A 25,995-nucleotide genomic window follows, 5' to 3' on the forward strand; every position below is an offset into this window, starting at 1 on the left:
CGATGACCTAGATGCTAGGCCCCTTTAAACAACAAGCATCGTCATCATCATCATAAACTATAAGATTCCTCTATTGCTTGTATCTGCAATCTCTAGCGCCTTTAAAAATTCGTGTAAAACTACATACCCATACTTTCTTAATCCATCTACATATTGCAACAGTTCTTTTCTAGTTTCTGCATACTGGCCTAACTTTGGACCCTGAAACGATTAGGGTACACCAGTAATGTATACACGATAGCGTTTACGAAAAACTCTTGTGCTGCAGCATGATTGCCATTATTTTCTGCGAATGTGATCACTGTTAATTTAAACTGTGCATTCCAACTTGTGTTTTCTTATCCATTATGTAAAAATAATTAGCACAGAGACAGGTATATGTTATAGACGAAGTGCGCATCTCTCACGTAGATATTACAAGCATACTAGCGATGCGTGCTTAGACCAACACTGCGCCACTTGCCAAGCAGTCTCCTTGCTACAGTGTTGCCGTTTGTGCTTCTCAGTCGCCGTATACAAACTGATGACCAGTTATTGAAATTTGTGGTTAAAACAGTAGGGCTATACTAGACAGACATTGTCAAACGTAACAAGATAACATGTTAAACAAGAAAACGTACTCTTGAATACATGAACAAAGGCTAACTAACAGGTGTATGGAAACACTTGATATGATTTTCTTTTTTTTTTCTCACGTGCGTGCATTTTACATCGTGTAGGTACTGGTATAGTGAAACCTCATTAAGACATTTCTGCTGGGAACAAGGAAAGAGAACGTGTTAAGCAAGAAAATGTACTATTGAATACACAAATAAAAACTACCCAACAGGGTTATGTACAGTAGTGTCCAAAAGTTAAGCATAAGTTACGAGTAAGCAGGGCAACAGGTAATAGACCACAAATCGCACAACATAGGCACCTACCAACCTTACGTGTTCGCTCTGTATAGGAAAGGAGTGTGCCCTGCTTTGACTAGCGGCATAACTGCAAGGTAAACACAGCCAGTGCCTGCGCCCCGTATTCCCTCAGTCGCGTTTGCTCTGTTATAGTGTGCGGAGTGTAGCCTTGTGGTAAACGTGACAACATAATGGCACGGCGACACCATTTGGACCCCGTTTTGCAGGGTAGAAAACTCGGCTGTCTGGAAGCAGGCCAGACACAGACCAAAGTCGCTGTATCCTTGAATGTGCCACAAAGTGTCATTTCCAGGCTTTGGAGATTTCGAGACACAGGAGATGTTAGTCGTAGGCCAGTACCAGGTTGACCCAGGGTAACCAACACACAGCAGGACTGATATCTGGCCTTAACCACGCCACGAAATCAAAGTGCACCTGCAAGAAATTTCGGTGGAGCTTGCAGTTGTCTCAGGGGTTGCTGTTTCATGGCAAACTGTGTACCGGAGGCTCAGAACAGCAGGGCTGTTTGCCCAACGTCCAGTGGTGTGCGTCCCACTCACTCCAGCACAGAGGCGGGCCCGCTTACTGTGGAGCTGTCAACATCGAAACTGGACCATGAATAAATGGAGGCACATGCTCCTCACAGATGAATCCCGCTTCAGTTTGCAGAACGATTCCCATCGCACATTAATCTGGAGAGAACCAGGTAGCCGATACAACCACAGGAACATCGTGGAACGGGACCAGTATGGTGGTGGTGGCGTCATGGTGTGGGAAAGCATCATGTTGAATGGCCGTACAGACCTGCACATCTTCATGGGTGGTCCGAGGAACACTGTTAATGCTCGGAGATACAGGGATGAGGTACTGAGACCACATGTTCGACTCTTCAGAGGTGCGGTTGGTTCAGACTTCCTCTTAATGGACGATAATGGCCGGCTGCACCGCACTGCTCTGGTGGATGAATTTATGGCTGGGGAAGACATTCATCGCATGGACTGTCCAGCGAGGTCTACGGATCTGAATCCTATAGAATATGCCTGGAATGCATTGGGGAGGTGAATTGTATCCCGTCAGCTTTCAACAAGGACTCTCCAAGACCTTCGCATTGCCCTTTCAGAGGAATGGGATCAACTGCCACAAGAGCTCTTGGACCATCTGATAGAGAGCATGCCACGTCGCTGCGAAGCATATGTGGCCGTTAGGGGTAACCATACACCCTATTAACAGCATATTTTGTTGTGGAAGACATTGCCAAGTTTTGTTAGATATTGTCAAAGGTGTACCTTAGCTATCAGAATCTTTCTGGCACTGTTTTTTTGGGCAAGTTGTGTGACATATGGTGTGTGATTCAGCTTCCATTAGTTCAACAATCCATTTGAAATTCCGATCAGGTGTTATGGTCTCGTTTAGTGATTATGCTTAACTTTTGGGCACTAGTGTAAATACTTTATATGTTGGTTTTTTTTTTTTAAATACATGCATTTTACATCACGTATGGATGGGTACAGTGGAAGATATAGGTATCTACCCTTCCTAAAGATGAGATGAGAGTATTAAAAGGCTTGTAAAAGATGAGAGAACAAATACAAATACCTTTTCCACTGTGGTTTATTAAATAAGTGTATGAAAAGTTGTGTAAAACACCAGACAAGTATGAAAACATTTGCACTGGGGTCCACTAAAGCATCAACGTGTTACTGCATATCACACTCTTTCTAAAACAGATGTTAGCTGAAGCCTTATATTTCGGATCAGTAGGTTATTAAACGTTGTTTTCTGGTCACATTCTTCGACCATGAATTATTTGGACTTTAAACTCTGCTATGTGCAATAGAATTGGACAGAATGACTAATAATCTTACCAATTTCCATCTTCCGATCACTAACTTATCTAATGTTGTATTTGATGATAGGCAGATAAAGGTAATTCTACTGTCATTATCAACAAAGATGAATGCATAACAAAAATAAAACAATTCTTTTCTAACAGTTCATTTTCCCCAATTAAAGATCCTACCGCCAAACTCCAATGTCAACTCAAACAAAATACTAAAAAAATTAATCTTGTATATTAACAGAATATGAATGTAATTCTCTCATCAACATGAATCCTGGCCTAACCACAGCCAGAGCACTTCCAAACATCCATAAAGCCAGCATCCCCACTACACTGATGGTTAATTACAGACACAGACCCAGTCCTTTATTATAAAACATCGCAGTTCATTCAGAGATTCTTAAAAAGAAAATACAATTTTCTTGCCAACAAATCTATTAGAAACGCTAAAGAACTAGTTGATATAATCAACCTTTTTAAAATTAAACCTAACCACTCCACCCATTCATTCGATGTGCTGTGTTGGAATTAGAAGCAGGTTTAGAGTTTTTCAGATTGAGTCATTTTTTCTCTAAAACTTGTTGTTTACAGGATAGAGTGATTTGCAATTTATATTCAATGTGTATTGAAAAAGATCCCATTGGGATTGAGGTAGTAACTTGGTAGATTCAAGGTGAGTTTCATAGAGCTTATTTATTAAGAAAAGATTTCTTCTGAAAATGATTTCTTCTCTGAGTCAAATCTTATTGGTGCGAATTTGGGTTTTTGTTATTTGAAAGGAAACACTGTTTCTTAGAATTCACATTTTAAAAGTTAGAGGTCAAGTTATGTGTTATGCATTAAGAAAATCAATGTCTTTGCCTAACTTTGCTATTTTGACTTTCAAGCTTAAGTATAAGTAGGCTAGTTGGCGTTATAATATAGGTGATAAATTGAGAAATATTGATCAACATCTAAAAATCTTAAAAATGGTTATTAAAGGCTCTCTGCTCAATATCTTTGAAAATTGTTCCATCCACCTGGATCAATGGCTCTCTCAATTTCAACCTTAATGAGATATCAGAAAAACCAAAACCTTTATTTGATCTATTAATTCCTATTTTCATTAAAAAGTAATTAAGTACTCTAAACCCCTTTCTTTCTTTTTCCCCAAATTCCATCCAGGAGTCGTCCACCATTCCACATTCTTCAGCCCCACCTTAGGCTATACTATACCTCTCACCTACAACTCAGCTCTATTCTATTTCTTTGCTTTTGCTCTTTCAACTTTTTAAATGATCCATATTGGAAACAAATGAACATCTCAACACTTTCCCATCAACATTATTCTGTTCACACTTGTTTCAGCTGAAATGAATTCAAGAAGATTCTTCAAGTGCTAGTATTTAAGTGTTTCACCTGGTCTTCTATGAAGTGCATTCTTCAAATTGTTAGAAAACTGAGAACTTACACTATGAGTATTTAATATCCATATCATTGTCTTGCCTTAACTTTATTGGTTTTGACTGATGATGGTCTCTAGCAAGACCGAAATCGAACATATGTAACTTTTTAAAGGTTACAATAAATAGTGTTGAATAGGTGAAAAACTTTAGCTTTTGTTTTACATTATATTGCTCTTCAGTACAAAATAATATGAAATTTATTTCCTATGAACAATCCCTTATAGCGAGTACATTTTTTACCGTTATGAATTCTCGCCATAACAGATTTCTGCTGTACATGGATTTTTAAGGAATTTCTTCACAATCACAGAAATAATCCCTACATAAGCATGTTTCCACTTAATTTAGGTTTGACTACATGAGAAGTTTTTGAAACTTTCTGTCAAGGTTGTTCTGTTTCAGTTGTCCCACTTCTAAAATTTAGAGAAATTAATTTACTATTGCTCATTTCCCATTATCCAGCTGTAGCCAGGTAGGGGCAAATATGTTTCCTCTCCATTTTCTTTGGTCTTTCCACTCCTCCTCCTCCTCCAACACTGTGTGCCAGTCCAGGTTTCTTTCTCTTATACTGTATTGGATTGTGTCCTTCCATCTCAATCGTGGTCATCCGTGGCCTCTCCTTCCTTGCATTTGCATTTCCATCTCCTTTTTTGGCATTCTTTCATCACTCATTTGCTTTATGTGCCCATACCATCTTAATCGGGTCTTCTCTATTCTATCATTAATTTTTTCCACTCCAATTTCTTCCCGGATTTTCTCAATGCTTATTTTGTCTCTTCTACTGTCCTGTATCATACTCCTCAAGAATTTCATTTCGGCTGCCTGTATTCAACTCTCATCCTTCTTTGTCATTGTCCAAGTTTTTGCTCCGTAAGTTGTTATGGGTACGTAATACATCTTGTACATAGTTTCCTTTGCTTCCATTGGCACATCTTTGTCCCATAACATGTTTCTTACACTATGATAAAAACAGCTTCCAACTTGAATCCTCTTACTGATTTTAGCATCCAGTCGAGCGTTCTCCATTAATTCACTCCCCAGGTATTTGAACGTCTCCACTACTTCCAGGGGCTTGTCTGCAAGTCTAATCTGACCTTTCCCTTCTTTCTTCCCTCTAGTCATAACAAGAGTTTTACTCTTTTCTACACTTATTTTCAATCCACATTCTTCGATCTTCCCATTCACCACATCCAACTGTTCTTGAACCTGCATGTTCTCTTCTCCCCAAATCACAATATCATTTGCAAATAACAAGGTGTTAATTTCTCTTCCTCCATATGCTGCTTTAGCCTGTTTTTATGATGTCATCCATTACAGGATTGGTGATAGAATACTTCCCTGTCTCAGTCCTCTAGTGATTTTGAACCAACTTGTCCTGCCATCTTGTGTTAGCATGCAACTACAACATTCCTTATACATTGCCATGATCATTTTTGTTAATCCCTGTCAAATTCCTTTTTGCACCAGACTGTCTCAAACTTTAGTCCTGGGGACACTGTCATATGCCTTTTCAGTGTCAATGAACGTCATCACCATATCATTCCCATACTCCCATTGCTTGTCCATTAGTTGTCTCATAATGAAAATTAGCTCTGTTGTTGACCTTCCACTTCTGAAACCAAACTGATTTTCCTGTATATGATTTTCAACCCTCAACCTTATCCTACTTTCCAGTATCCTCGCCATTATATCAGCAACATGGGATATCAGAGTTATTCCCCTGTAGTTCTTCAGTACTTTCTTATTGCCTTTCTTGAAAATTGGGATGATTATTCCATTTTGCCAATCCTCAAGGACCTTCTTATTCTCCCAGACAATCCTGAGAAGTTGGTATGTCCGCTGCAGACCTACAGCTCCAGCTGCCTTTATCATCTCCACTGAAATTTCATCTATTCCAGCAGTTTTCCCATTTTTCATCTTTCTTACTGCCATTTCAATTTCATTCATTGTAATTTCTTTATCCCTTGATTCATCAGCTAATTGCCTTTCCTTGTGGTCCATTGAATGACTGTCATTAGTTCTCATGTTCAGCAACTTTTGAAAATTCTCCATCTATTTCTTATTTCTTCTGACTTTGTTAATATTATGCCACCTTCATCTTTCACAAATCTGGTGTTTACTTGATCTCTCTTTTTTGTTTCTTAAGATACCAGACAATAATTTCTTCCTGCCCTGCATATCATCTCTCAATTTCTGTTTGAATAAGGCCCAGCTTTTCCTCTTTTCTTTCCCCACTACCTTCTTGGCCAAATTCTTTGCCTCCACTTTCTTCTACTTTCTTCAGAGATGTTTTCTATGCTTTCCATGCCATTTTCCTTTCCTTCACTTTAATCTTTACCCTATCATTCCACCAGTGTGTCTCTTTGTCTTTCGCATTTCCTGATATTCTACCACATGCCTTTTCTGCACATGCTACCAGTGCTTCCTTAAATCTTTTCCATTTATCTTCAGTATTATTTTTTAATTCTTCTTTCATTTACAGTACATTGTCTTACTACTTACTTATTTCCTCACTCATTTCCTGAAAAGTGCAAAATAGGTGTTCCATGCTTGGCCATTTATAATTTGTCACGGTAGTAAGGAAAGTCTGTATTTAAATGTAATATTATAATTGTCCTGAAATTATATGAACTATATGTCACTATGTGTTGTAGCTCTCTCCTGACTGAACTGATCAACAAACTTCCACCTAATCGTTTGACGAAGCAGAAGATGATGACTGTAAAGGATATTGTACATAGCCAGTTATTTCTTATTTCTGACTGCCGTGCCATTCTCCTTCCTGTCATTACTACACATATCAAAGATCTACTAGAGGCAAAAGATGAGGTAAGGCTATGTTTTAGTGGCATGTATTAAGTTGCTTGAAAATAGGTGACAAAATTGCACTTATATTTCCTTTTCTTGCATAGCCCTGTTCTGGTTATAATTGTGGGATGAATGTTTTTTTATATATGTTTGTCTTCAGTTATGTCAGTTGAGAGTTAGGTTCTTCTTTCCCATAAAATGATGATAATTTTCATAAAAATGTCTATTGCAAAAGTAATATTTGTTATGCTACAGACTCTTGTCACATAATTAAATTCCTTGTGTATTAATTCATATGATTGCATGCTTCCATACCCTGACTGAAAGGAGCAGTTGATATACAGTATAATGCCCTCAGCATCACTGCATCCTGAAATATAATTATGGTGCCAGCTAAATACAGTACTGTTATTGTACTTGAAAGGTTTTATAAGACGAGCAGGGAAATGTCCTGACTGCTAATTTATGTTTTGGTATGTGTTCAGCTTGTGCTTGAACTAATTGAGATGTAGCTAAAACTGGCAGCATTTGCTCCATTATTTCAGATAATTTAATCTTTTCTTAATGTAGGTAGGGTACCCTAGTTTCATTTCCATAGGAAGTGTGAAAAGTTGTGGAATATAAGCAGAAATTTAAATCAGAAAACCCAGGAAACATGACCTATACAGCTGAACAGTCATACCATACTAAACCCATCATGTAAAGGGAAGATACAAATACATTTTATTACTATGTCAAGAAAAGATTTTTTTCCCAAAACATTCAGTAAAATACAATGCACGTGCGATCAAAATAATTTGCAATATATCTACGTCCATAATGTGCAGCGGACATTTTCTGCTCAACAATAATTTGTCATCCATAATGGGGAGCGGATTAATTCCATCATGACATTTCAGACCACTTAATTTTTCTTTTAATCCACTACGGTCTACACTGAGGTCCTACAACAAAGACATTGTGTGACTGGCACATTCTGAAATCTGCATCATTTAACGCATAGATAACTGACTTAACATACAGTCTAGCTGGGATGAGTGGAATAAAGCGTTGCATTCATTTCCGAAAAAGGTTACGTTTAACAATGCCTGTCTAGCCATAACTCTATTGTTTCAACAGCTGGTCATCAGTTTGTGTGCATTGACTGATGAGCACAAGCACCAGCATTGCAGTAATGAGAGCGCTCGGCTCAGCAGGCTACACATAATGTTGGTCTATGCACGCATCGCTAGTATGCTAGTGGTAACCACATGGTAGCCAGTGCACCTTTTCTTGGTCTGTGTGCTAATTATTTTTACATTTGTAAGTGAATAATAGTGATGGGTAAGGAAAACAGATGTTACAAAGCACAATTTTAAGAAACAGTGACTGCATTGGCAGAAAATAATGGCAATCATGCTAAAGCACACAAGTTTTATGTAGAGCTGTCTCATGTATGCTATTGGTGTAAATAAAAAGGACCGTTGCAGTGTATCAAGAAGACAGCCAGGGACCAAAATCAAACCAGTATGCAGAGAGAACTGTTTAAATATGTAACTGCATTAAGAAATGATAGCCATTTAATTTCACATAAAATGCTACAAATAAAAGTGTTGGAGATGCAGAGAAATGTAGTATAGGAATCTTACACTTTTATGCAAACAGAGGGTAGCCGTCAGATTCATTAGAAGGAACAATCTTTCTCTTTGAAGGACATCTGTTTGCCGGTGATTGGTGGAGTTCCATACCAAAAAAGTGGTGGAATTCCCTTTATACTCAAAATTAATCTTGCATTATTTTCCTTCCGTACCATTTTTTGGGGTTAAAAATTGGTAAAACAAGGGTAGGAAAATGATGCGAGTAAATATGGTACTAGAAATTACACGAAAAGAAAACATTGAAATATAAACTGTATGTGGACTAGCATATTTATTCCATTATAAGCCGACCCCATGGAAATCACAAACAAAAATGTAAAATAAAAAAATAAAAATCCCTATTGCGTCGATAAAGGTTGTAGTCTTCTTTACTGGTTGTGTTAATAACAATTTTTAAGCCAAGGGGTATTTTACAAACCAAGAAAAAAGTAAAAACGCCAGCTTACAATTGTGGAAATACAGTAAATCAAAGAAAATGGCCTCCAATAACAAAAACTATATACCGCATTCTTTTAATGGTGAAGCATTGTTACAATTTTTAAGCGCTCACAGATATTGTTTGTTTCACAACATTGTTCTGGGTCGACAGGGTCCTTAAAACTTACATCACTACACAAAGAGGTAGCATGTTTTACTATCCTCTGTTGTTGTTGTTGTTGTATTTGTTGTTGTATTTGTTGTTAGAGTCATCATTCCATAGACTGGTTTGATGCAGCGCTCCAGGCCACCCTATCCTGTGCTAACCTTTGCATTTCTACATAACTGCTGCATCCTACATCTGCTCTAATCTGCTTGTTATATTCATACCTTGGTCTACCCCTGCCGTTCTTACCCCCTACACTTCCCTCAAAAACCAACTGTACAAGTCTTGGGTGTCTTAAGATGTGAGATTCTGAAGGTGATCGGGACCACGCACCGTGAAAGAAGAATATCTACAATCTATATAAAAGTCACTCTGCAGTGATAAGAATCGAGGGCTATGAAAAAGAAGCAGCAATCCAGAAAGGGGTGAGGCAAGGTGCAGTTTGTCCCCCCTCCTTTTTAGTGTTTATATATACAAAACAGGCGGTAAAGGTAATCAAAGAAGAGTTTGGAAAGGGAATCGCAATCCAAGGAGAGGAAATCAAAACACGTATATCGCAGCTGAGTTAAACGCCGCATATTAACCAAAATTTTTCCAGCATAGCCAATTGTGTTGCTGCATTCACTTTCGGTAAATCGTGTCAAAGAGAGAGCATCATCATCACTTCAGTTAAATGAAGAAGAAAGGAGAAATTTTGGTATAAACTTTCAGTTCACTGCTTTTCCACGACGTAAACCTACTAATAATATACAGGACACGATAATATTTGGTGTTTTAGAGTGTAGCAATGACGTTGGCAGGAAGACAGAGAAAAATTTCAGGATACCAGCGCATCAAGAAAAGCGTTCAGAAGACCAAGGTCAGGAAAATGTTATAAAATTGATAGGCTGAATTCATGCAATAGAAACAAAACCGGTGTTACCCAATGAGTTGTGAAATTTTTAGAATGAGGGTAGTGGAGGTAGTTCACAAGTTTAAAGTTCTGGTAACTGAGTTTAAGACAAGCCAGGTGTGATGGGGGGAGAGGTGGATGCAGCATTCAGGACTGTGCTTAAAACATTGCGTTACCAATGTAAAGAGCTTCCTAGCAGACACGCTGATAAAATTTATAGTAAAATAGAACTTTTGTTCTTTGATTTACCAGGGTTTATTAAATTATAAGGGGTAGTCAAATGAAAATCGTACACCTGCCATAACACACATTCCGCGCAAAAGGTGACAACACTTTTATTACGTATCAGTACTGCTATCACTTTAGTTTGAGAACTGAATAGTGACAACTCACAGGTGCACACAGTTGTTGGCTTATGTCTTTGTTATTGCGCAGACTGGTCTAGTGTGTTCGTTCAGCTGTAAAAATGGAGGCAAGCAAAGAAGAGCAGAGAAGTGTGGTTCGTTTTCTGATGGCTGAAGGGACTTGAGGTCATGAAACTGATCGTCGCCTGTCTGCTGTGTATGGCAAATACTGCATGTCCATGACGAGTGTGCATGAGTAGCACAGGAGGTTTCAAGAAGGGCGCACATCACTGCAAGACGGTGCACGCCCAGGACAGGCCATCGAGCCATTACTTCTGATGCGATAGGGCAGATTGAAGGCCTTATCCAGGAAGATCAATGAATCAAGGAAGAAAAAATTTGTGTTCAGGTTGGCATTAGCCATGGCTCCGTGAATGGCATTATCAAAGATAACTTGCATTTCTGCAAATTTTGCACGCAGTGGGTTTCGCATCAACTGACAGAGGGATGAGAGATTGACAAAATGGTGTCATGTCTCAGTCATCTCCTGTGGTACCATGAGAAGAGTATGAGTTTCTGTTCCATATTGTCATGGGGTGAAACGTGGTGTCACCATTTCAAGCCCGAGAGCAAACGGCAAAACCAACAATGGAAATATTCCAATTTCCCCCCCCACGCCAAAGAAATCCAAATTTGTTCACACAAGTTCTGGTAAAGTCATGATGACCTTCTTCTTTGACTGCATGGGCCCTCTGCTTGTTGACTTCCTGGAGTGTGGAATCACAAGCAATGCACAGCACTGTGAAGATACTTTGCGGAAACTGCAATGCGCCATAAAGTCAAAATACCCTGGAATGCTGTTGGACGAAGTCGTCCTGTTGCATGATAATGCTCGCCCGCATACTTCCAATCTGGCAAAGGCTATGCTTCAGCGATTTGCTTGGGAAATACTTCAACATCCTCCGTATAATCCGGATCTTTCATCTTGCAAGTTATGAATCTCATTCCGTATTAACGGTTATCACTTTACAAAAGAAAATATTTATAAAATCCTCCTATCAATACAAGTCAAGTCATCTGTTAGATGAAGCAAAGTACATGTTTCAGCCTAATCTCAAGGCCATCTTCAGTAGTAAAACAATGATTACATTATATACAAACAAATTAAAAATCGTAATGATGTGAAGTGACAGTGATCATGATTAGTGAGTTAAAAACACATTGAGGTACAAAGTCCTCTCACCTAATAGATCTTGCTGACTGTTAAATAAAAACACTATGCTGAGGAGTGTAGTGAGACCGTCAATACTACGAATAAAACGTGTATAACATCTGTAATGAGAAAAAAGGAATATATGAGTGGATGAAGAACAAGTTAAGAATGATGTACGAAAAAAAAACTCGTATGACTTACTTGTAACTAAAAGTTGTCGTCTCGAATGGAGATAACCTCTAAGATTATAGATTACGATGGACATAACCTTGTCGGTCTCAAGTCACATTGACAACTAAGCCTTTGTGTGGCTTACTGTGTATCTGTGTCGATGTGGTTGGGAGGGGTAATCGAGGGGGAGGGGGAGGGAGGGACGTTATGATTCGCGGAAGGAGGGTGTTGATGGAAGGGCGGGTCTTATTCTAGAATGTCGGTAGTGAAACTCTTTTTTATTAATGAACTGTTCGCAGATGAGCGGGACAAAGGTTTCCAATAAAATATTTTTCTTTTCGTTGATTTCATTTAAGTTATAGACGGGATTGTTATATTGGTCGATATCTATATATGTATTCTCTAGTATATTAAGTAAGGGACCTTTCTGTTCGTAATGCAGGATCTTTAAATCTTGAACAATTGTTGTGTATTTATGATTTTTCTCTCTACAATGTTCGCTCATGGCTGAGTAGCGATTATACTTTAGGGCATTAAGATGTTCGGAGTATCTTACATTGAAACTGCGGCCTGTTTGCCCAATATACATTGAAAGACATGATTGGCATTTTAATTTGTATATTCCAGAGTTAGAAAATTTTTTGCTGTTGACAGTATGAGAATTAAAAAAAATTTTTGTATTGGTGTGAACGGTCTTGAAAGCTACTTTTAACTTGTGTTTTTTAAAGATGTTTGAAATAGAATATATATTATTATTATTATTATTATTATTATTATTATTATTATTATTATTATTATTATTATTATTATTATTATTATTATTATTATTAAAGGTAAATGTGGTGAACTTCTCTTTATGGGAAGATTGTTTTTCTAAGGTAGTCTTGGGTTTATTTCTAAATTTATTGAGAATTTGATTCACGAAAGCTTTACTGAAACCATTACCTTCGGCTATTGCATAAATGGTGTTGATTTCCTTTCTAAAATTCTTACGGGATAAAGGAACATTAAGAGCTCTGAAAATCATACTATTGTAAGCTGTCTTCTTCTGTATCCCTGAGTGTAGAGAAGTTTGGTGGATTGTGTTTATTGTGTGAGTGGGCTTCCTGTAAATATTAAAAGAAATGGTTTTATTCTGATTACTCATATGAGTTTTCTTTTCGTACATCATTCTTAACTTGTTCTTCATCCACTCATATATTCCTTTTTTCTCATTAGAGATGTTATACACCTTTTATTCGTAGTATTGACGGTCTCACTATACTCCTCAGCATAGTGTTTTTATTTAACAGTCAGCAAGATCTATTAGACGAGAAGACTTTGTACCTCAATGTGTTTTTAACTCACTAATCATGATCACTGTCACTTCACATCATAACGATTTTTAATTTGTTTGTATATAATGTAATCATTGTTTTACTACTGAAGATGGCCTTGAGATTAGGCTGAAACATGTACTTTGCTTCATCTAACAGATGACTTGACTTGTATTGATAGGAGGATTTTATAAATATTTTCTTTTGTAAAGTCTTTCATCTTGTGATTTTCATATTTTTGGCGACGTTGAAAGAAGACATTCGTGGACATCGGTTTCATTCGGACGAGGAAATGCAAGAGTTAGTGTGGCTGTGGCTCCATCAGCGACCTACCCCCTGGAATTGATCATTTCGTCTCCCAGTGGAGTAAACGTATTAACACTTTTGAATAATAAAATCATTCCTTGGTCACGTTGTAGCGGGTGTTCGGTTTTCCTTTGAATTCCCCTTATATATTACGAGAGTAATCCCAAAAATAAGGTCTCCTATTTTTTTATAAATATAGAAATCTGTTTGTGTGGTTGTTGGTCACAATATTGTGAAGAGTGTATCCCGCACTCACACATAAACATCCACACGCCGCGCTGAGGCACTCGGTCTTGACTTGGCAGCCGTTGAGAATGGAGCTCCCATTGGATGTTACCGCGAAGTGCACGCAATTATTCAGTTTTTGAATGCAAAAGGTACTGAACCGATTGAAATCCATCACCAATTGACGGAAGTGTATGGTGAGTCGTGCATGGATGTCAAAAATGCTCGTAAGTGGTGTAGATAGTTTGCAGTCGGTCGAACTGAAATTCATGAAGAACAAACGAGCGGGAGACCGTCGATTTCCGTCGAGACAGTCGTGAAGGTTGAACAAATTATGCGTGAAGATCGGCAGATCACCCTGGATGATCTCTGCACTTTGGTTCCTGAGGTTTCCCGAAGCACCGCTCACAGAATTTTAACGGAAAAGTTGAAATACCAGAAGGTGTGCGCAAGATGGGTGCCACACATGCTGACTGAAGACCACATGCGGCAGCGAGTTGATTATTCCCGCGCATTTCTTCAACGCTTTGCAGCCGAGCAGGACAACTTTTTGGACCCAATTGTCACGGATGACGAAACCTGGGCATTCCGCTTTACACCCGAGACTAAGCAACAATCACGCCAATGGCGGCATCCCTCTTCGCCAAAGCCGCGGAAATTCAAGCAAACACAGTTTGGCGGTAAAGTCATGACAACTGTGTTTTGGGATCAAAAAGGGGTATTGTTGGTCGACTTTATGTCTGCTGGACCACAATTAACTCTGACAGGTACTGTGAGACCCTGAAAAAACTCAGACGGGCAATTCAGAACCGGAGAAGAGGAATGTTGAGCAAGGGCGTAAACAATCTCCATGACAATGCTCGCCCGCACATCACCTGGGAAACCGTTGCTCTCCTGCAATATTTTCAGTGGAATATCATCACCCACAAGGGCCTCTGTGGCTCAGACAGCAGCGCGTCGGCCTCTCACCACTGGATACCGTGGTTCAAATCCCGGTGACTCCATGTGAGATTTGTGCTGGACCATGCGGAGGCGGGACAGGTTTTTCTCCGGGTACTTTGGTTTTCCGTGTTATCTTTCATTCCAGCAACACTCTCCATTATTATTTCATAGCATTTATCACTCATTAATAAATCACCTTGGGAGTGGCGACCCTATTGTAATAATAGCCTATATATGTTTCATTCATTACATCCCTGACCCGGTCAATGACTGGAAAACAGGTTGTAGGTTTTCATTTTCATCATCACCCACCCACCCTCTAGTCCGACTTGGTGCCCAGTGACTATCACTTGTTCCCTAAGTTGAATGAACATTTGGCTGGAAAGCGATTCAGCACCGACAGCTAGGTGAAAGTTGAGGTTCACAACTTCCTGAACAGCATGGCGGCGAGCTGGTATGACATAGGCATACAAAAACTGTCACAGCATCTACAAAAATGCATCGACCAAAATGGTGATTATGTAGAAAAATAGCTAAATGTTCAAGCTTTGTTCAGGAACTAAATTTGGAATGGATAATATCTATCCGTCTTACTAATAAAAAGTCCTTATACAGTTGTTTAACACTTTTATAGTTACACAGTGAATAAACCTTGTATAAGCGTTGTTATTTTTCTTACTAATAAAGGTGGTGTATGCATTCTATTACTATACAGCACGTATACACTCGTTCCAGTTCGTAGGAATCTCTTCCTGCAGTTCACTGTCGTATTTCGCATGTTCACCGCCTTTATGATCTACGAGCAAAACTTTCCGGAAAGTCGCGCAGTAGCCGGCATATCAAAAAGGCAGTGGCACACTAAATGAGACAGCTGGGAATTGGCTTATATTGATATCAACATTTCTTCAGCTTGCTTGCGTAATGAACACCACGAAAGAAATGGAAAAACTTAAGAAATGATCAGAAGCTCCTAACTGGGATAGTATGGAAAACGTAAGCAATTGTAATTGAATCGGTGAGTTGAAAAGGGTACACATTCCAAAATCCTTGCGTTTCAGGAGAAAGGAAAACCTGTTTTGTAGCTAAAAGAAAGGTTTGATCAAAAAAGTTTCTATTAGGCACTTATACATCATATATCTGCGTATTCAACTACGAAGTATGGAAATCATATTACGTACGGTTTTCAAGTTATACCATTTTTTATGTCAAGGAACACTTCCCTATTTATACTCAAAATTTGAGAAAGATCTTTGTAGAGGCAGATGATGTATAATTAACTAGCAATTTCAAAAGTCTATTAAGCAGTAACCCATTATTACACAAAAATACGCCCAGCCATCATTTTTTAAAATGGTTATTCATTGTCATTCCGTCTCTTTAAAGTGTTTACTTTACGAGGATGTCTAGCCTCCATAACCTCTAAATGGTGTATGTCTTTTATGTTTAAAATATCATGAAGATCATCAACGTTATCGTCCATTCTTTCAATGTGTGTTCAATGTTAAATGGATAAGTCGCATATTTCAGCACGATTATATTACTGCAGTCAGTAAATACCACGAAAATAAACTGCTCACTCATTTCTTTTTCCACTACTCACTGCTGTACAATGCTTATATAAGGGTCCTGGTCTGTATATGCAATTCAATGATTAACTATAACAGATGTATACACAGGAGGCTTATACACGGTTTATTAGTAATGAATTTCACATAAACGGTGTATAAACCTTGTATAAAAGTTATACACCATTTATTAGTAAGACGGTATATTTTTTTTAATGAAGTTGTAATTTTGGTTTATTATTACTGTACTGGCTTGAATAAAAGATGACCATACATGTACGATCCTAAATGTTTAGAAGTTATCTTTAAGAAACATTTAATAATGAATGTAATTAATATATACTCAAGCTCTCCTATAACTATGAAGGTAATGCCAAAAAGCTGTCAGGAAAAGCAAAATCATAAATATTCTGTTATCAAGATCATTTAAGCAATCCATACTTTACTCTGAGTACTGTATTAGCCAGAAACTTCACAAACTTCACATATTGGAAAATAACATATTTCAGATACTCAGGCTCTGTAGCTGAAAACTGCCTACCTCACTTCCGCTTGAAAACTGAATCCTTTTGAATACAAAATTGAATGAAGTTATGCATGCAACCTGTACAGAAATGTCAGTATTGATCATTTAAAATAGATATTGTAGGATGAAATGTGGGGTCTCTAACTTAGCCTTAGTTATGTTATTATGTGATTAACTTAGGGATCTTTTTCTGTTTTGTTGTGGTGCTGGTAGCTGAGTGGGGATAACAAGGATACATGTACCTTACTTACATAATTGCTATACTCTTCTTGAAAACTTTGGTCAGTGATGTGTGAAGTATCTGTAATAATTCTTTCATTGCATTTATGAAGGTGCACACCTGGTTGTCATAATAAATGTTAAGGCATTGAGTCTTTTATGGTCTGTACTATGGTTTGCTGATTCATATCCCATTGATGGAAAGAATATTCACCATAAGAATGTTGAAAGGCAGGATAGAAGAGGTGATGCTATATAATTCCTAATTGCTAGATTATGTGCCAAAACTATGGTTTCAATTTCAAACCTGTCCACATGATTCATACGAAATAACTGGGCGAGCTGGCCGTGCGGTTAGGGGCGTGCAGCTGTGAGCTTGCATCCGGGAGATAGTGGGTTCTAACCCCCACTGTCGGCAGCCCTGAAGATGGTTTTCCATGGTTTCCCATTTTCACACCAGGCCAATGCTGGGGCTGTACCTTAATTAAGGTCACAGGCCGCTTTCTTCCCACTCCTAGGCCCTTCCTATCCGATCATCACCATAAGACCTATCTGTGTCGATGCGACGTAAAACAAATTCCAGAGAGAATTCCGGACATGGAATGAGGGCATGTGATGCTGTTGATGATGCTTCGACAGTGCAAAACACACAACTTGCAGCCATCACACTGGGCAAATAAACACATACGTTCACGTAATAATCTTCACCTCCTAGGCAAGGAGTAACTGTGACTCCCTGACCAAAAATGCTGTGCACAATTGGGACAAAATAACCATCACCACTACACATAAATTACAGAAAAACAAACATTCCAATATCATGCATCTTAATAAAGAGAGAAAAAAAATTCTTGGGATATTTCTGTATCTATAATTTGTGTTGTCCTAGGAATCCTTTTGTATTTCTTTTCCTAAACTCTCCTCAGTGTCAATAACAAGGATGTTTGGTATTTCATATCAGCTCGTATTAACACAGTATACCTCGCATAATTTTCCCACCCTTAGTTTTGAAATGGAAGTTTGAGGGAAAATAAATTCGCACAATTTCCTTGCCATGATTGTGTAACAGCTTTCAGTTGTTAAGGTGCCGTCGCCGTCCCTCCCCCCGCCCCTCCTCCCATCAAATGTGCAGCCGTTTGCAGCCGACTTAGAAGTGCAAGCAGCAACACTGCTTAGTGGGACCACTCAGCAAACGTATTATGTATATTTCTATCCATGGATCGCTAGTATGATTATAGGAGGCACACACTTGGTATATTACATATGGCTGTCTCAGTGCTAATTAGTTTTACATAATATGAGTTTTTGTTAATAATGGATAACAAACACAGGAGGTACAGCACGCAGCTTAAATTAATGGTGATCACTTCCACAGAAAATAATAGCAATTGTGCTGCAGCACGTGAGTTTTGTGTAGAGGAATCACATGCATGCTTCCGGTTTAAACAAAAAGATCAGTTGCAGTGTACCAAGAAAACATACCAAAATCAGGTCACTGTCCGGAAATTGAAAAAGAACTCTTAAAATATGTAACTAAATTAAGAAATGTTGGCTGGTCAACACTTGTTCTCTTCTGACTCCGACAGTATTAGAGATTCTTTCATCTTCACGTCCTTCGTGGGCTTTGCCTTTCTTTTCAGTTTGCAAAGGATCGAAGCTCTTCCTTTTTCCCCTTTGATTAGTGTTAAGAGATTATGATTGCCCAGTTGCACTTCTTTTTGAAACATTAATCATCACCGGCACTATTCATTTGCTTATATATTTCTACGGTTATAGGCTCTGGAGATCGCAAAGAAGAGCAATATAAGCATCTCAGAGTTTAAAGCCAAGCAGAGGGTGGCTGTGTAGATTCATGAAAAGGAGCAATATTTCTTTATGGAGGGCATCTCTGTGCCAGCAGTTGTCAAAGGACCATAATGAAAAAGTGGTGGAATTCCATTGGTATATTAAATTTAAAACTAACTTGGCATAATTTTCCCTCTGAATATAGAGAAGAGAGGAGTAAAAGTAAAATATTGGAGGGAGGTAGGAAGGGGGTGGTGGAGAGAGAGAGAACTGTGGAGGTCCTTGAATCATAACTCGACCCAGAAGACTGGAAACGGAAAGTGAAGAAGTAGAATTAGAATTTCCCTACCCCATTTTTTAAAGTTAAAAAATTCTAAAAAATGCAGTAAAATTACGCTAGTAAACACAGCATTTGATCTTTATCACTGTTTAGATACATTTGAATTCAGAAAACACAGTGAGCACATAACTTCATATAGGCCTGCTGTTTAAAATAAATAAATTCAAATAGTAAAACATGTCTGACATGTTATTAATTGCGATGGTGTTTAATACTAGTGATAAGGATATTGACATATTAAGAATGACTTTGCTTAGTTGTTTTAATGAGGATATAACTGATCTATTTTCTAACCAAGAACATAAGTGAAAATTCTCATGCCATTTTCTGCTTCATCGTGTGACTGCTTACATTATTACCTGCCCTATTCCCCTTCTTGATAATGATTTTGAAAGCTTGCTCTGTCTGAAATGGCTTATGTTTTGTAATGCTGAAGGTAAAGATCTCTGTGTCGTAAGCTTTCAGCTTGTGTGAAATGGACAGCTGTTGCTTACGAAACTTTGCTCACTGTGTGGTCATGTCTGTGTGACTTCTTCGTCTTCTCTCTGTCCCTATATTGTTGTCTCTTGTTGAGATCAAGTTGTGTGTGCGGTGAAAAGCTGTAATATAGTACGGGTAGACTGGCACAATTCCAAGTTCTGTTTGACTGTTCCAAGTCTAAAGTTTGGATTTAAATTTGGATGTATTTATTTGTGTCTGTATCTCAATTACATTTTTAGCTACAGTATATATGGGGATGAACATACAAGCCTAATTATTTTTATCCTTTCACCCAATTTATACAAAAAAAATTTTTGTACTCCTATTCATACTATTCAAATTCCCAGTATGTTTTCATTAAGTTTAGCTTTCCTTTGGTGTTATCTCTCACTCTCTTTCCATCTATTCAATCAGGTATGGCTCTCAGGTATTCTATGGATCAGTTGTCCCCATTCAACTTTATTCTGGGCAGCTTCTTTCAGTTTAGTGATAGTCATTCCAGTACCTCCTTTGACACCATATAACCAACATGATCTTGGGTTTCTAGTTCCTCTTTTGTGACCCATTATTCTGAGCATTACATACTTTTTCAGAGAGGTACTTCTCAATATGTGGCAAAAGTAGGATAGCTTTTGTCTTGCCGTACCCTCTTCCAGCAGACATCATTAACACAAAAGCTATTATTAGAGTTTGTGGTTTATAGCATTCAAAAATCAGAGATTTAACACTTTGATTTTCATATGCAGTATACACTATGGAAAATAAGACAAACATCAAGACTGCAAGAAGTATTAACATACACATGAATATGCATATTTACAAATTTACAAACACAATTTCAAAGTGAAAAAATACTATTCTGAACGTATTCATATATCACAGTGCAACAGACCTGAAAGGAAGAGGAATTTAAATGATGCTTGAAGTACAACATGCCAATTGTTTGAATGGTGTCATCATTCATTCAGGACTGTCTATCAGTTACAGTCATGTTGTTCTTGCTAAAAAAGATCTCTCTACATCGACACTGTTCGTAGGGGCCCAAATGCACAGCAGTGCTGCCGAGGCAAAGGAAGGAAACTAACCTAAGTGTCATCAACATTTGAAGAGTGCCCGTGTTCTTTTTTCATTTCAACGTTCTGCAGCATCTGTTGGTGATATGCCTCGCAGCCATCGATAAACTGATCAACAGTGACACTTCTAAAATATGGCAACTTATGTTTCAAAGACAAGTGATGTGGGTTCCAGAGCACTGTTGTGTACTGCAACTGCAGGATGAAATAAATTGCACATTTCGTTGAAAAACACGTTAGTATCACTGGCGCTAATGTGCTTCGAAAGCTTAGTTATGCATACACTGCTTAAATTGCACCTTAATTTCCTCTTTCTTTGTATTGTTTGTCAAATAAACTTGTTGTTCTGTAGTTGGTGTGATCGTCGTGAATAGAACAGCAAAGACACGTCTGCGTCGGTTGTCTGTGATTACTGCAATGGGCTTCCCGTCCAATGCAGCATTCACCTCTGCTCTTGCTGAATCTCTGCAATGTGGAACATAATCACTACTTAAGGTATTACCTTGAGGCAGATCTCCTGATCCTGGGACGTACCTATGGGGCCAATAACATTTCGTTAAACATAATAATAAAGTTTGGAGGTAAAGAAAAATAAAACATTTGGCGTAGTGCTGGCCTGGCGAATAACCAAACGAGTTCTGAAGCTTTTCCCTATAAACTTCCATTTATGTACATGAAAACAAGCTATTATTTTACATCCTAGGCGATCTATTAAAACACTTTAAGATATCGTCCATCCACGTTTGTTTGGGTTTGTTTGGTTGAGAATTTGAACAACCTAAACCTAACTTCCATGCATCCGCATGGTTTTTGGTCGAAAGTTTAAAAGACCTAACCTAAAAATCAACAAGGCCGTATAGCAATCGTAATACAGTACTTCAAAACAACCACCCACGGGGTTCTTTTTGGTGGGATGATTGGGGGCGGGGGGGGATATGGGCTAGTTAATGAATATTTCACAGTAAGGTAGGCTATATCACTCAAGATGGTGTAAATGTATTTTAAACGCAAAAATAAATAATTTCCAAAAATATGTCTGAAATCGGCACTTACTCTTCAAGGTAGTCTCGGAAAGCAGGATGGTCCAGCTTGTGGATGGAGATATTACTCTGTAGGCACATCTTCACAGTATCCTCAATGATTGTTTGTTTCTCGCTTTTTGCTCTTTTTGACTTTCTGTCCATTTCTGCTATTGAGGCTGGATGCTTGAATCCACGCTGTTCACATGCTGGTTGGGAAAAACATCGCTCCTTTAGTTTCTAGTTTTGCAGTGTTTACAGAAAACGACTTTCTTCTTCCATTCAAGTCTTTCATTGCCAAGTCGGCACATCAATATATTTGTATCGCTTACATAAAAATGTTAGGCATAGATATCAAGGATAATTAAATAAAAAACCACCTATTCCGATTTGTAACTCTCGGCACGCTGTTTAATCGTCAGTTCGCTTCTACCCAACGCTACCAGACAATAAATCGCCACCGTACTTTAAAAGAGAACTGCTACTCAACACCCATGTCAAGAATAACCGACTATTATCAAAGGCCACTGCAAAGTAAATGAACACATGTGCTTGAAAGTGTATTAGGCTGTATGATTGGTTGTTCTTTGCACTGCTCTTTGGCCGTTGAAAGATATTCCACACATTGAAAGATTTAAGACACCGTAATAATTCTTTTCCCTTGAAATTAACAACATATATCTTATTTTTAAGAAAAATGCACCACTGATAAAAAGATATAAGTTTATTTTTCATTAAACCGAGAATTTTGCATCTATTTTGCATAAATTGTATAATTTTGCATTTTGAACCAATTTTGCATTTTATCACTAATTTGAAATTGCTAAAAACCACTCGTAGGGGTCATATAAGATGAAGGCACATACACTGACAAAGTTTTAATATATTTTGCATTTATCGCAAATGCTAAAAACCACAAACTCAAGCTATTATGCATTGATCTTTTTACTGTCAGCTTTCTTCAGGGTCCTTGTTTTGCAGCCATAAGGTATGATATATGGCAGATGAATTGTTCCAATATAAAATTTGTTCCAATTGTATAATCGTTAACTAATAGAAAACATCTGCCTTTGGACATCCAAAAGTACACGATCTTTTAAAATTCTCATTTCAAGAAAGGTTTAATTATTAATCTTCCAAATTTGAAGAAAAAATATGCTTGATAGTGTCCTTTCTTTCATTCATTTGAGTCACATGGCCTCACCATTTAGACATCCCCTTTCTTGTAGATCCCTATTGGTCCCATTGTTTCTTCACTATGAACTGTGACCTATCATAGATACATTTTTTTAAACTGTTTTAAAATTCACAACCTAGTCATAGAAACATTCTGAATATTTGGTGTGATGATTCTAAAATAGAGAAAAAATATTGAATATTTTAATTTAATGACTTTAAAGTTTAAATTTATGAAACACTCATTAGTTTGCAAATGGTTCTTTTGTACATTAACCATTAAACTGCTGCAGATCTCCTGCTTGTATTTTAAATTGCATGGTGTATTAAATACAAATGACTGAACATTATTTTTCTTGCTGCTAATGAAATACATTATACTTAAAGTGAAGTAGCAAAGTATTGTAGTGTTAGGAAAACTAACAGTACATAGTACAAACAAGGTGTTAATAGAACATATTCGTATATCATTGAATAGATGCATAGTTGAGTTGAGCACTCTGGGATGTTGCGCCTGTGTTTGTGACATGCTTGTTTGTGTGTTTATGTGTGTGTATATTGCTTGGTTCTTCCTCTCTACAGCCTTGGCAGTCTCAGAAGCATCGTGTATCAGAATGTACAGTTCACTCTTTCGAAGGGCGCAGAGAGACTAAACCCAAAATCATTTACATTTTATACTTCACATTTTGCTATGTATTAAATGCTTTGTATTTTTAAAATTAGTATGTCTACCAGGGATGGTACACATTGTGTGAGGAAGTTACAAGTTCATTTGTGTTTATGATGTAGAGCAGATGTATTTTGTCTTGTTAGACAGGTTGATATTATAGCACTATCAACTGCACAAAAATATTCCATATTAAGATAAAAATGTAGTTTGTTACTGCTAGTTAGTGATTTAGGTATCTAGTTTTTCTAGTTTTAGGTATTTAGTTTTTCTATTGTAGATTGTTACCAGTTTGCATGAAGGTTGAATCTTGTCATGTAAAAATTAGCACTGAACTAAGAGAGAAAGGAGGAAGAGAAAGGAGTTTACATAAGAAAATAGCCTATCATTTGGGCTCTTGCATAGTTCATGTACTTACATCTGTAAAGGTTGATCTCTTCAAGTATTTAATCCCCACTTATCAGGAATTCAATATAGACCTGAGGAGTCAAACTGTGTCAAGCTTTGTCATAATTTTTGACAGATTTGGAAACAAAAACATGCATCTACTTTCTAAGTAGGATTTTAAAAGGTTTTCTTGGCTGTAACTGTACTTCTATCTAAACTATAATCAGACAGTTGTGTGGAGTTCCAGATTTATAACCTACATTTGCCTCAAGCACTTTCATTTGGATTTGTATAATACTGCCCCCGATTATTGCCGAGCTAAGCCCAGCCAGTGAGCGAGAGATCCCGAGGTGGACCGTCCATTCCTGGCTTTCCGTAATTTTTAGAGGCATTTAAGGGAAAAGGGGTGGCAACCAAGCAAAAATAAATAAATTTTAAAAACAACACTTACATTTATTAACACAAGCATTCAAAAACACAAAAATATCCTTGCTGGATTTATTACAGTGAATTTTCATAATGTCTGATCTTCATGTAGCGCTTTATAACCAAAGTAATCCTCGTCCTCCAGCTTTACTGTTCTGGAATGAAAATGAACAGAAAAAATTAGGCCTTTACTGCCTTTAATTAAAGTATTTAACTGAAAGAGTCCAGAGACTTCAATAAATATTTGCACAAAATTAGCAGGCAACTATCTCGCTTATTACTCCACAGAAAAATTAACCTAAGGTTCCATGAATTTATAGTAATCTCAACACGTGGTCAGTATTGAACTTTGATGAATTTCAGTATTTAAAGTGAGTAACATTCATTAATAACACCAATTTAAGCTTTGATGAGAAATCAAAATTAATTTCAAAATGTTATAATTTATTTTTATTATTATTATTATTATATTATTATTATTATTATTATTATTATTATTATTATTATTATTATTATTATTATTATTATTATTATTACTTTATCATCACACGATCGTATTTACCAACTAGTGTATCTCACTAAATAATTCTCATGGCAATTAAAATTCACATTTTTCTAAATAATTATCCTTCCAATTAATTATTATTACTCATTATCACCTGAATTCAAGTTGATTTTGCCATTTGTGAACATTTAATTTTTATATTTGCATAGCATTCAAAGTTCAAGTCAGTTTGAAAATATTTTTGAATTTGAATATAAATGTATTGAAAATTTCCTCATCCACGTGTGAGTTGATTGAAGATCAATTTACAAATCGCTTGCCTTTGCAGAAAAATAACAAGACGATCTTTCACCTAAATCTTTAGAAATTGCAAATTAAATCCGTCTAGTCTTACTCGACATTAATCTTATCAAATTTTTCCTTAAGGTGCACTAAACAAGACATCATGGTGGCAAACAACGTTGAACACAATCTGTGCCATTGCCATAAATGCACGACCAGATCAAATCACATTAAACGATCGAAAAACACTGAAAATATTCATAATTATAACACACACCACAATCACCCAAGGTAACACGTACTTTTTATATAGCCGGGCTGAGTGGCTCAGACGGTTAAGGCGCTGGCCTTCTAACCCCAACTTGGCAGGTTCAATCCTGGCTCAGTCCGGTGGTATTTGAAGGTGCTCAAATACGACAGCCTCGTGTCGGTAGATTTACTGGCACGTAAAAGAACTCCTGCGGGACTAAATTCCGGCACCTCGGCGTCTCCGAAGACCTTAAAAAGTAGTTTGTGGGACGTAAAACAAATAACATTATTATTATTATTACTTTTTATGTACACTATTTACACCGGATCCTGCACTTATAAATTTATTATTTTAGCATGGTCACATCAATAGTTTTGGAGGATGAATTCATAGATGGAACTACTCTTTCTTAAATAGTGGCTAGTGATCAAAATTCGTGGTATCGCTTGGATTGAAATATTCCTCAAACAATGATGGAGATTCATCTAAATTTCTGAAATTTATTTGAAGATTCCAATAAGATTCCATAATCATCACCATCACATGGGTTACAAATCGCAAATGTCGTGTTCATGAGCCTCAATCGCATTATTATTACTCCCAATTCGTGAAAATTATTCAACGTGTACTCCGCTTATAAGACATCACATTGTGCTCCCAAAGACACAACAACAAGT

The 25,995-nt window shown here is 37.4% G+C and overlaps 1 protein-coding gene across 1 annotated transcript in view; it reads left to right on the forward strand.

Annotated features, from left to right (window-relative positions):
* The window catches only part of mbc (myoblast city), a 413,292-nt gene that overhangs the window by 165,015 nt on the left and 222,282 nt on the right, over positions 1-25,995 (forward strand). The window contains exon 16 of the mRNA XM_068228569.1: positions 6,836-7,010. Coding sequence (XP_068084670.1) covers positions 6,836-7,010 — 175 coding nt within the window. The remainder of the gene's footprint in view (positions 1-6,835; positions 7,011-25,995) is intronic.

The sequence above is a fragment of the Anabrus simplex genome, chromosome 7 (assembly GCF_040414725.1).
Source record: "Anabrus simplex isolate iqAnaSimp1 chromosome 7, ASM4041472v1, whole genome shotgun sequence".
NCBI classification, from domain to species: Eukaryota; Metazoa; Arthropoda; class Insecta; order Orthoptera; family Tettigoniidae; genus Anabrus; species Anabrus simplex.